Source organism: Salvelinus fontinalis, chromosome 38 (genome assembly GCF_029448725.1).
Source record: "Salvelinus fontinalis isolate EN_2023a chromosome 38, ASM2944872v1, whole genome shotgun sequence".
In the NCBI taxonomy this organism is placed as follows: domain Eukaryota; kingdom Metazoa; phylum Chordata; class Actinopteri; order Salmoniformes; family Salmonidae; genus Salvelinus; species Salvelinus fontinalis.
In genome coordinates, this window is record NC_074702.1 from 10,946,470 (window position 1) to 10,959,218 (window position 12,749).

The 12,749-nt window shown below is 47.7% G+C and overlaps 1 protein-coding gene and 1 pseudogene across 1 annotated transcript in view; both read left to right on the forward strand.

The window, feature by feature from the left end:
* Positions 1–12,749, forward strand: part of LOC129837122 (uncharacterized) — a 44,383-nt gene that overhangs the window by 14,133 nt on the left and 17,501 nt on the right. The window contains exons 8-14 of the mRNA XM_055903036.1: positions 3,284–3,540; positions 4,275–4,487; positions 4,869–5,112; positions 5,512–5,732; positions 6,003–6,301; positions 11,283–12,019; positions 12,304–12,453. Coding sequence (XP_055759011.1) covers positions 3,284–3,540; positions 4,275–4,487; positions 4,869–5,112; positions 5,512–5,732; positions 6,003–6,301; positions 11,283–12,019; positions 12,304–12,453 — 2,121 coding nt within the window. The remainder of the gene's footprint in view (positions 1–3,283; positions 3,541–4,274; positions 4,488–4,868; positions 5,113–5,511; positions 5,733–6,002; positions 6,302–11,282; positions 12,020–12,303; positions 12,454–12,749) is intronic.
* Positions 8,826–12,666, forward strand: LOC129837916 (zinc finger protein 883-like; annotated as a pseudogene).

Here is a 12,749-nt window from a genome sequence, read left to right on the forward strand (position 1 = left end):
ATTTGATCTTTTTGGCCTTCCTGTGACATCGGGTGTTGTAGGTGTCCTGGAGGGCAGGCAAATGGGCAGACCGCACCACCCTCTGGATAGCCCTGCGGATTTGGGTGGTGCAGTTGCCGTACCAGGCGGTGATACAGCCTGACAGGATGCTCTCAATTGTGCATCTGTAAAAGTTTCTAAGGGTCTTAGGGGCCAAGCCAAATTTCTTCAGCTTCCTGAGTTTGAAGAGGTGCTGTTGCACCTTTTTCATCACACTGTCTGCATGGGTGGACTATTTCCGATTGTCAGTGATGTGTACGCCGAGGAACTTGAAGCTTTCCACCTTCTCCACTGCAGTCCAGTCGATGTGGATAGGGGTGTGCTCCCTCTGCTGTTTCCTGAAGTATACTATCATTTTTTTGTTTTGTTGACTTTAAGGGAGAGATTATTTTCTTGGAACCACTCCACCAGGACCCTCACCTCCTCCCTGTAGGCCGTCTCGTCATTGTTGGTAATCAGACCTACTACGTTTGTGTCGTATGCAAACTTGATGATTGAGTTGGAGGCGTGCGTAGCCACGCAGTCATAGGTGAACAGGGAGTACAGGAGGGGGCTGAGCACGCACCCTTGTGGGACCCCTGTGTTGGTGATCAGCGAAGGGGAGGTGTTGTTTCCTACCTTCACCACCTGGGGAGGCCTGTCAGGAAGTCCCAGACCCAGTTGCAGTTCAGACCCAGGGCCCCGAGCTTAATGATGAGCTTGGACGGTACCATTGTGTTGAAGGCTGAGTTATAGACAATGAACAGCATTCTGCCGTAGGTATTCTTCTTGTCCAAATGGGATAGGGCAGTATGCAGTGCGATGGCAATTGCATCCTCTGTGGATCTATTGGAGCGGTTAGCAAATTGAAGTGGGTCTAGGGTGTAAGGTAGAGGTGATATGATCCTTAACTAGCCTCTCAAAGCACTTCCCGATGACAGAAGTGAGTTCTACGGGTGATAGTCATTTAGTTCAGTTACCTTTGCTTTCTTGGGTGCAGGAACAATGGTGAACATATTGAAGCAAGTGGGGACAGCAGACTGTGATAGAGAGAGATTGAACATGCCCATAAACACTCCAGCAACCCAATTTGCCCTTCCACTCCTTCTAAACAACATTTTTTTTTTTACTTTGGTAAAGGGTAAAATCTACTAAAAATAGCCCACTCTGCTCGTAACAGATTCTAGTTTTGGGAACAGAAAACTGTATTGAGATCAAATGTTTTGTCAATGAGAACATTAGCATAATGTAGGCCAAAATCCATCTCACTCCATCTTCACCCACTGCCGGCCACTGGGCTTTCTCTCATCACCATTTTTGGTAGTGAGTGGAAACGCTAACCGGATGCTTCACACTTATACATCCTGTGAAATATCTTGCTGATTATTCTGTGGCAATATGGCGCAGCACCTTTCAAATTCGCCATTGGGAATTTTCCATAGGAATAGGTGGATGACGTCAGCACTATCACTATCTCACCTCACTTGCTCACATTGTATATAGACTTATTTTTCACTGTATTATTGACTGTATGTTTGTTATACTCCATGTGTAACTATGTGTTGTTGTATGTGTCGAACTGCTTTGCTTTATCTTGGCCAGGTCGCAATTGTAAATGAGAACGTGTTCTCAATTTGCCGACCTGGTTAAATAAAGGTGAAATAAATAAATAAATAAATAAAAATCTAGTGATTTTAACGCTGTCTATTCTTCAATGAGAGGGAGCAGATTTTCTCCCTGGGTAAAGCGGTGGTTTGAAAATATGTTGTTGTCTTTGATACTCGTGCCGCTCTTCACAACAAAAGACTTCAATTATGGGAGTCTCAGACTAAAGTATTGTAGCGACCCGCACAGACAGCGGTGTGCTATGTGTTAGGCTATTAGTGGGTTGTGTTGTACTTACCAGTGTTCGCAGGGTCCGACATGCCAATCAACCTGCTATCTGCCAATCACGGGAATGCCTGGAATGTTCTGATGCCTGGCATCCTGGTGGTTGGTGGAGTGGCGTGGAGGGGGGTTGGGCAGGGGGATGGAGCATTGAAAATTAAGACCAGATTTAGCCATTGTTCTTTCTCTTACGTCTGGCCTTCACAAGAGAAGGTCACGGTTGGCTTGTGGGGTATCTTTCATACATTTGGCGTGGGCTACGGCCAAACAGTAGCCTGTGTAAAGTTGGGTTAATAAACCGTCAATTCGTAAACTCAACCTCTGTCTGGACAATTGTTCCTTTATGATCTAGTCAGGTCATTACATTGGTGTCAGAAGTAAAAACTTTGATAAAAGTTAGCCAGCTAGCTAGCTGACTTCTGTGGCTAGCTACCATAGGTGAGAACGGGGGTTGAAAATACTTAGAGGGAATCCGAAAGTGAATGTGGAGGTAGGGGACGATTATGGCCAAGGAGGTGCGTGTGCATGGACTTCGGAGGATCTAGCTGAGGAGATCGCCAGGGCGTCGGAGCCCAGAGGCCGCTTGAGGGAGGACATTAGAGTGATGGCGGGTGAAGCGGGCATGAGTCCTTCGTCGACTGTGCTTCGCGCGGATTCTGGTGGGCGGACCGAAGGGGTGATGTCGACGCGATGGGACGAGGATCTGGGGCTCAGGATGTAAACAAACATGGCGGCGCCCCGTTCCTGGCTGCGTCCGTATCTGTTAAGACCCCAAAGTATTCCGGTAAAGCGGATTGGGAAGCTTTTCATGCTCAGTTTGAACTGTTAGCTCATTTTAGGGGGTGGTCGAATGAAGATAGGGCACTGCAGTTGGCTTTATGCCTCACGGATGATGCTCTGGCCTGTTTGATAGCCCCGAGGACAGACGTGATTATGGTACTTTAGTGGGAGCACTGAGGAGGCGCTATGGACAGTGTGTACAGCCCGGGCTACTGCGCTCCGAACTGAGTAATAGACGCAGGCAGCCTGGAGAGCCTCTACGGGTGCTAGCTAATGACATTGAGAGCCTCTCTCAGCGGGCATATGCTCACATGCCCCCCTCCGTGCAGAGCGAGCTAGCACGGACCAGTTCATACAGGCGCTCTCTCCTACAGAGCTGCGCATACAGACCCAGTTGGCTCATCCTGAGTCATTGCAGATAGCCTTGGAGATGGCTTTGGAGAAGGAGCTGGTGTGGGCTGGGGCTTCAGCTGGGGCTTAGGTGGGGGTGCAGGGAGACAGACCCTCTGTGCAAGCTGGGGGGAAGAGCAGCACGGAGCCGGAAAAGCCTGAATGGGAGGCTGAAATGACAGAACTCATTCGTGCTGTGTCGCTACAGGCGGCACGAAACACATGCCCTGGTCCCAGGGTCTGCTGGGGTTGTGGCCAGCCAGGCCATCTGCGCCGGGATTGCCCCATGTCCTCCAGTGCTCAGGGAAACGGCTCGGGGTCCGCATAGACCAGGTAGTGCGGACCCCTGGCTTTCTATTCCAACCACCATCATCTTCAGGAGGAGCCCACCGGCACAGACGGGGAAGCAAGGCTCCACTTCCCCCAGAAGCAGACGAGGGCAAGCGGATGGAGCCTGTTGTTGTGGTGGGCCGGACCTGTGTTTTGGACTTTTGTCATGTCACTATGGAGGGGGTGCCCTGCTCTGCCCTGGTGGACACTGGGTCCACAGTAACCCTGGTGAGGCCAGATATTGTGCCAGGTTGGACTCAGTGTGAGCCCACAACTGTGCAGCTCCGCACAGTCACAGGTGAGCTGGCACCCATGAAAGGGAATAATGACTCTGACAGTAGGGGGCAGGTCTGTGCGTCATCCTGTGTGGGTGGCGGCTATGCAGGATCCTTGTATACTGGGGTTGGACTTTCTTAGGAGCACAGGCTGCCAGTTAGACCTTCCGGCCCTCCTTCTAGGGAGGGCCGGAAGTCACCATGCCCCTACCCCCCTAATGTCATATTCACTCAACCCAACAAACCCTTTACTCCAACAGTTAAAGCAGAAGAGACTCATGGCTGCCGCCCCCCCCCTCCCCCACATCTGTGTGTGACTTTTTCCCAGCCCCCCTGTCACCTACGGCTGTGTGTTACATTCCCCCAGCTACCTCCACGACACAGCCCTCTGTGAGCCCGGGCTGCCCCCCCCCCCCAGCCCAGCTACCTCAGATAGAAGAGGAGAGGACACTGTCTGCACTGAGGGAGATATGGGGGAGGAACTGTGTTGGTCTTGACCCCGAGCAGCAGGAACGGTTGTGGCAGTTGCTGTTTGAATTCAGAGACAGCTTTGCGCTGAGTGAGGAAGAGGTGGGTCAGACTCATCTGGTGCAGCATGAGATCGACACAGGTGATGCTCGACCCATCAAGATGCGTCCCCGCCGTAACCCGCTGGCTCGCCAGGAGGCGGCAGACCAGGCTGTGTTGGAGATGCAGCGGGCAGACTTCATCGAGCCCTCAGACAGCCTCTGGGCGGCGCCAGTCATCATGGTTCCGAATAAGGGGGGCAAGCTGAGGTTCTGTACGGACTACAGGCGGCTGAATGAGGTAACCAGGAAGGACTCATACCCCATACCACGTATCGATGAGTCGCTGGACCTGGTTAGGGGGTCCTCCTGGTTCTCCTCACTAGACCTCCGCAGTGGCTACTGGCAAGTGCCCCTCTCCCCAGAGGCCAGAGCCAAAACTGCGTTCTCCACTAACAGAGGACACTGGCAGTTCAAGGTCCTGTGCTTCGGCCTGTGCAACACTCCAGCTACTTTTGAGCGTTTGATGGACAGGGTGCTGGATGGCATCCCCCGACAGCCGTGTCTGGTATACCTCAATGACATCCTGGCCCATGGCAGCTCCTTCCAGTCAGCCCTGGTGGCGCTACGGTGTGTGCTGGAGAGGGTGGCTGCCGCCGGTCTGAAGCTCCACCCCTAGAAGTGCCACTTCATGAGGAGAGAGGTGTCCTTCTTGGGCCACCGAGTGGGGAAGGAGGGAATCAGCACCATGGAGGACAAGGTGGGGGCTGTCCGAGACTGGCCCACCCCCACCAACCAGCGTCAGCTGAAGAGCTTCCTGGGCCTGGCCTCGTACTACAGGAGGTTTGTACGGGGCTTCTCAAGCGTTGCTGCTCCCCTGAACCGCCTGCTGCCGAAGGACAAGGCTTTCACTTGGACAGTGGAGTGTGAGGAGGCCTTCAACACCCTCAAACGTGCACTGATCGAGGCCCCCGTGCTCGCCCCCCTTGACCTCACCTTGCCCTTTATCCTGGACACAGATGCGAGCAATGTGGGCATGGGTGGGGTGCTGGCCCAGGTGGGGCCAGAGGTGGAGAGAGTGGTGGCGTACTTCAGCAAAACATTTGACAAACTTGAGCGCCGCTACTGTGTCACCCGGTGGGAGCTCTTGGCTGTTGTGGCTTCCGTCAAACACTTCAAGTACTACCTGGGTGGCCTGCCCTTTACTGTAAGGACTGACCACTCTGCTCTCCAGTGGCTCATGTCTTTCAGAGAGCCAGAGGGGCAGGTGGCACGCTGGTTGGAGGAGCTTCAGCTGTATGACTTCACAGTGGTACACAGGTCAGGGGCACGCCACTCCAACGCCAACGCCATGTCCCGTCGGCCCTGTACTGCAAACGGCTGCCGCCACTGTGAGCGGAGAGAGGGACGGGAGAGAGAGCTGTGTGCAGAGGAGGGGATCTGTGCCACAGTGTGTCGGGCGAGCGGGACTGTCTGCTGTGAGCTGCAGACTGTCGACGTGGCTGAATGGGGGCAGCAGCAGGGACGGGACACAGACCTACAGCCAGTGCTACAGTGGGTAGAGGCGCAGGTGAGGCCACCATGGAAAGAGGTGACAGCGCTCTCACTCGCGACCAAAGGGTTGTGGTCAAAGTTTGAGCGACTGCGGCTGGCTGATGGCGTGCTACAGAGGGCATGGAAGGAGTCAGCTACGGGAGAGGAGAGGTGGCAGGTGGTGGTCCCGAAAGCATTGCGGGAGGCTGTGCTCCAGAGTACTCATGGGGGGGTGGGGACTGGACACTTTGGGGTCACAAAAACACTGTGCCGCGTCCGTCAGGGCTTTTACTGGGAGCAGCACAAGAGGGTTGTGGAGGACTTTTGCCGCCGCTGTGACAACTGCACAGCGAGAAAGGGCCCTCCAGGCTGCTCTCATGCTCAGCTCCAACAGTTCCCAGTGGGGGCTCCCATGGAGAGGGTGGGAGTGGATGTGGGTGGGCCGTTCCCCACCACAGACAGTGGAAACCGCTGGGTGCTCACAGCCATGGACTATTTCACAAAATGGCCCGAGGCCTATGCTCTGCCTGGCCAGGAGGCAGAGACCATCGTCGACGCCCTGACAGCGCGAATGTTCAGCAGGTTTTGAGATGCGGAGTCCATCCACAGCGACCAAGGCAGAAACTTTGAGTCCCGTGTGTTCGCCACCATGTGTGAGAGGCTGGGTATGCACAAGACCCGCACTACTCCTCTCCATCCTCAAAGTGATGGATGGAGCATTGGAAGTTAAGACCAGATTTAGCCATTGTTCTTTCTCTTACGTCTGGCTTTCACAAGAGAAGGTCACGGTTGGCTTGTGGGGTATCTTTCATATATTTGGCGTGGGCTACGGCCAAACAGTAGCCTGTGTAAAGTTGGGTTAAAACCTTTTCTCAATAGGGGGTGCTGTTTTCACTTTGTAAAAATTTCGTTCCCAAATTAAACTGCCTCGTACTCAAATCTTGCTCGTACAATATGCATATTATTATTACTATTGGATAGAAAACACTCTCTAGTTTCTAAAACCGTTTGAATTATATCTGTGAGTAAAACAGAACTCAAGTTGGAGCAATTTTCCTATGAGGAAGTGAGAAATCTGAAATCAGTCAGGCTGTTCTGAGGTCAGTTTATTAATTTGCAAGTCTTCTATTGGTTGAGATGCACTGCATACGCCTTCCCCTAGATGTCAGCAAATAGTGAGAATTGGAATTGAGTTTCTAGGCAGATTTGAGGCCATATAAATGGACTGGGAACGTGGGGTCCAGTCTTTCCTTCGTTCGCCATGACGCAAGACAGACCTCAGGATGGCGTTCTAGAAAGCTCCCGTTATAGCCCTTAGATATATCCGGCTCTGATTTTATTCGATATAGGTGTTAAAGGCATCATAATGTTGTTATTTTAAACCGAGTTATATCAGTTTATATCAGTATATTGAGATTTTCGGATATTTCTTTGTGCTGCGTTCTAGTGAGTTGGGCACGTCTTTGCCACTTGGCTAATGTTTACTGCTAATTCCAAAGTTGAAGGCGACAATCTACAACCGAGCAACGATTCTTTTGGACAAAGGACAACTTGCCCAAGATTCTGATGGGAGCTCATCAAAAAGTAAGAACTATTTATGATGTTAATTCGTTGTTCTGTTGAAAAATGTAAAACTCATATTCCGCCATTAATTTCGGTGCGGTCTCGCTTTAACGCACGCTGTATGTCGTAGTAACGTTAATTTAAAAAATATAACAGCGGTTGCATTGAGAACTAATGCATCTTTCATTTGCTGTCCAACCTGTATTTTTTAGTCAAGTTTATGATTAGTTACTGATTAGATTAGGTGCCTCTCCCAAGATTTCTCCCAACATTTTGTTGGCAGCTTGGCTACTATTCTCATTGTATAACCACGATTTGTGCCGCTAAATATGCACATTTTCGAACAAACTCTATATGTATTGTGTATTATGATGTTATAGGACTGTCATCTGAAGAAGTTTGAGAAGGTTAGTGAAAAAATTAATATCTTTTGCTGGTTTATTCGTTATCGCTATTGTTGGCTTGAATCAATGCTGTTGTGTGGTTGGCTATTGTAGTAAGCTAATATAATGCTATATTGTGTTTTCGCTGTAAAACACTTAAAAAATCTGAAATATTGGCTGGATTCACAAGATCTTTGTCTTTCATTTGCTGTACGCTGTGTATTTTTCATAAATGTTTTATGATGAGTATTTAGGTAATTCACGTTGGTCTCTGTAGTTATTCTAGTTGCTTTGGTGAGAGTTGTGATGGTGGCTCCAATGTAAAACTATGATTTATACCTGAAATATGCACATTTTTCTAATAAAACATATGCTATACAATAAATATGTTATCAGACTGTCATCTGATGAAGTTGTTTCTTGGTTAGTGACTATTTATATCTTTATTTGGTCGAAATTGTGATAGCTACCTACGCAGGAAAAAAATGGTGGGAAAAAAAGTTGTCTTTTGCTATCGTGGTTAGCTAATAGAAATACATATTGTGTCTTCCCTGTAAAACATTTTAAAAATCAGAAATGATGGCTGGATTCACAAGATGTGTATCTTTCATCTGGTGTCTTGGACTTGTGATTTAATGATATTTAGATGCTAGTATTTACTTGTGACGCTATGCTAGGCAGCTTTTTTACTGATGGGGGTGCTCCCGGATCCGGAATAAACCGTCAATTCGTAAACTCAATCCTCTGTCTGGACAATTGTTCCTTTATGATCTATTCAGGTCCTTACAGTATGTAGCGAACGACAGAGCAGCGGAAGAATTTAGTGCAAGTCATCAGGCTCATTCTTATTATACTTCAGTGGCCAGGCTAGACCACTGGGCTTTTTCTCATCATATTCGGTGTGAAGTGGGAAATCTAACCGGATGCTTCAGATTTATACATCCGGTAAAACATCTGGTCCCTTGTTCTATGATTTCCACTAGTTACCAAAGCCACAAAATCAAAATTGGTTTCGACATAAGGTTAGCAGTGTGGTTAAGGTTTAAACCCACATTTTTGAGAAATTGTAGAAATACGTTCCGTGTGGCTCAGTTGGTAGAGCATGGCGCTTGTAACGTCAGGGTTGTGCATTCGATTCCCACGGGGGAACGGTACAAAAATGTATCCATTCACTACGATATATGAGTGTCTGCTAAATGAGGTAGAATGTAAAAAAAAGAGGCGGGGTTTAGGACTTTGTGGCTGTTGTAACTAGTGACGACCTTGTTCTATCTGTGGTGGAATGTTGTGGACATCGACCAGAAAGTGCAGCTTTTTATGGCGTCAATAAAGGACTGCGAAGCTGTGTGCCATTTTATCATTGAGAATTTACAAGATACAAACTAATTTGCATTTGCTGTGTTGTTCTCATTTACAAAGACTAGGCTACTAGCAGCTCAAAACAGTAGCTAGCTAGTTGGCTGCAACAGTAAGTAGAGTTTGCTGTCTGTATTATAATCCTATAACGAGCTACGCTTTTGTCTGAGCGGGTTGGGAGCAACATGAATGCTAATGTCATATTGAAGGGTTAGCTGACAACGTCACGAAAACGATGCTTCAATGGGGCAGAACTCCATGTGTTGTGATTCTGGATGACCAACTAGCTAACAACAACAATGACTAGAAGCTGCAGTGTGGGGAATCGTTTCATATCGTTTTATCCGTTTCTTGATACCATGTCGTTTTTTGAAGTGTTTTAACTGTTGCCACGTCATCTATGCTATTTATATGGCTAAATTCCGCTAACTAGCTAACCAACAACTGTAACGATGTATTTGAGAGACAAGTTCTCATTTTGCAAATGTATTTATGTATTCAATAGACATTGGAAACAAAATATAGTTTACATGTTATCAACAATTTAAGACAACCCCGTCTGTTTTGCCCTAGTTGTGTTCGCATCGGTTTTGTTGCTAAACAACCAACCCGTCTATAGGCCAATTATTACTGGTAGGTTGACTGTTAGAAACGTATGCAGTTACATTTATTGTTCATACAGACTTGTGGTTTCTTTAATTACCCGATGATTTGTCAAATCAATTTGGATTGGTCACATACATATGGTTAGCAGATGTTATTGCGAGTGTAGCGAAATGCTTCTGCTTCTGGTCCTAACAGTGCAGCTATATCTAACAAGTAATATCTAACAATTACAAAACAAAAGCCTAATACCCACACATCTAACTAAAGGAATGGAATAAGAATGTACAAAGATATGGGTGAGCAATGTCAAAGCGGCATAGGCTAAGATGCAATAGATATGAGATGGGTAATGCAAGATATGTAAACATTATTAAAGTGACTAATGTTCCATTTATTAAAGTGGCCAATGATTTCAAGTCTGTATATAGTCAGCAGCCTCTCTGTGCTAGTGATGGCTGTTTAACAGTCTGATGGCCTTGAGATGGAAGCTGTTTTTCAGTCTCGGTCTCAGCTTTGATACACCTGTACTGACCTCGCCTTCTGGATGATAGCGGGGTGAACAGGCAGTGGCTTGGGTGGTTGTTGTCCATGATGATCTTTTTGGCTTTCCTGTGACTTATGTTGCATGGTTTATTAATATGATCACTGCTTGGTATAGCTCTCTAAGGGTGATGCTCAATAAAACCTGTTATTTTCCCCACAGAATTCAAATGAAGAAGCACTCCAGTCAACAAGATGAAGAACAAACCTGGGAAAAAGCAACACAACAAAACTAAGAGGACTAAACACCATCGAGACCCCATCAAAACAGAGTGTGGAACACAGTCAGATGATGTTTATTGCAATAGAGAAGAACCAGACATTAGCCAATCACCCTACATTACTAAAGGGGGTTGTATCAGCTCCATCCAAATCAAAGAGGAACCAACAGACTTTGAACAGCAGGGAATGGGAGAGGAACCAAACCGTTCTGTTCCTTCCTTCCAGAAGAAGCACATCAAACATCAAAATACATCCAATCCAATGACTGGATGTAGCAAGATATCATGGAGTCCTGTGGTGACGCTAACAAGATTGTCTAATGTAAGAAGAGTTAGTGGTCTTTCCCAACATGTGACAGTAACTAGACAATAGTATTTAGACTTTTGGTTAATGCATACTGTGGTTTCTTCATTTTTCTAATCCATAAGGTAGTGGTTAAGACACTTCTGCGAGACACTAAAGTGTGTTTGGTGAAGGAGGAAAACTCAGACGAGACAGATGGAGGTAGGGCATAGTTCATACATCCTGTCCACCCTCAACACTGCATTTGAAATGGATGATGGGATTACTTGAACATCATTTGAACATTAATTTACCAAACTTTGAAATGAATAGTTAGCAGAGATATTTACTCAAGTGTTTTTTTGAGGAAATGTAGGAAATCATAACTGTTCTGTTCCCTCTCATCTTTCTCTTTCTACCATCCTTCCACTGCTCTGTCCCTCTCCCCCAGTTTCTTCTCCTCAATTTTTTTCTTGTCCACACTGCACCATCTCCTTCACTGACTGTTACTTCCTGGAGAACCACATGAAGACCAAACACCAGAAGCAGTATGTGGCCATGCTGAAAAGCCATGTGTCAACAAGTAAAACCGTGTATGCCCCCACACACAGCTGTCCCCACTGTAGCTGCATGTTCCATACCCCACGACAGCTACACGTCCACATCCGTCAGGCCCACCCCTCTCCCTCTCTAAGGAAACTCCACCCCTGCCCCTATTGTGACCGCAGCTTCCAGTACATAGCCAGACTGCATACTCACTGCAAGGTTTGGCACAAAATGACTGTTACTTTCATCGATGGATACCTCAGTTGCGCTGACTGTGGAAAGAGCTTCAAGAATTGCTGGGGACTGGAACCTCACCAGTGTTACAAGCCTGAGGACACTAAGCCTGAGGATGGCCCTGTCTGTGTGAACATCGGCATGCCATGCTCAGAGTGTGGCAAAAGCTGCTCTAGTCCTCAGAATCTGCACATTCACATGCGCACACACACCGGCGAGAAGCCCTACGTCTGCAAGGAGTGTGGCAAGAGCTTCTCAGAAGCCAGCAGTCATTGCAAACACATGATGATACACTCAGGGGTCAAGCCATTCAAATGCCAAGACTGCGGAAAGGATTTTGCACGGATGTGGCACCTCCGAGTTCACATGACCGTTCACTCTGGCGAGAAGCCTTTATCCTGCCCCAAATGTGACAGGCGGTTTGCATACAGTGATTCTTTGAAGCTTCACCTGCGCACACACTCAGGGGAGAGACCTTTCAAATGTACTGTGTGTGGTAAAGACTTTGCGGACAAAGGTTATCTGAAGACGCATCTGAAGATCCACAACAATGAAAGAAACTACCATTGTGGGGTTGTGGGCTGAAGTTCATAAACAGTGCTGCGTTGAAAACCCACCAGCGCACACACACTGGGGAGAGGCCTTTCCATTGCACAGTGTGTGACAAGACATTTTTCCGACACGCACACCTGAAGAACCACCAGCGCACTCACACAGGTGAGAGACCATACGTCTGTTCTGAGTGCAGCAAGAGATTTGCTCAATCTGGAGATCTCACAAAACACATACGCACCCACACTGGAGAGAAGACGTATGAATGTTCTGTCTGCCACGGCTGCTATACCTCTTCAGGGGATCTGGGCAAACACATGAGGATCCACAATAACTCACGGCCATATCAATGCCAGGAGTGTGACAAAAGCTTCCGCATGGTCGGTCACCTTAAAACTCACATGAGGACCCACACTGGGGAGAGACCGTACTCCTGCCACCGCTGCCATCGTACTTTTGCTCGCGCCCACCACCTCTCTGGTCACCTGCCTAGATGTTGCTGAATGATTAGATTATTTATATACAGTCAACTCTTTTACTCTTGTTGTAGTTATTTAATAAAGAAACAGTGATGTACAGAAGATGGTTTTGTGCACGACTTTGTTGTGTTAATAACAATAAATGGTAATGTCAATAAAGGCTGCTATATTCTGTGAAAGATGGCATGCCTGTTGTGTGGTTCTGGTGTTTTTTGTATGTTTTCTTTGAGCTGAAATAAGAGTCATATCACATACATTTCAGTCTCC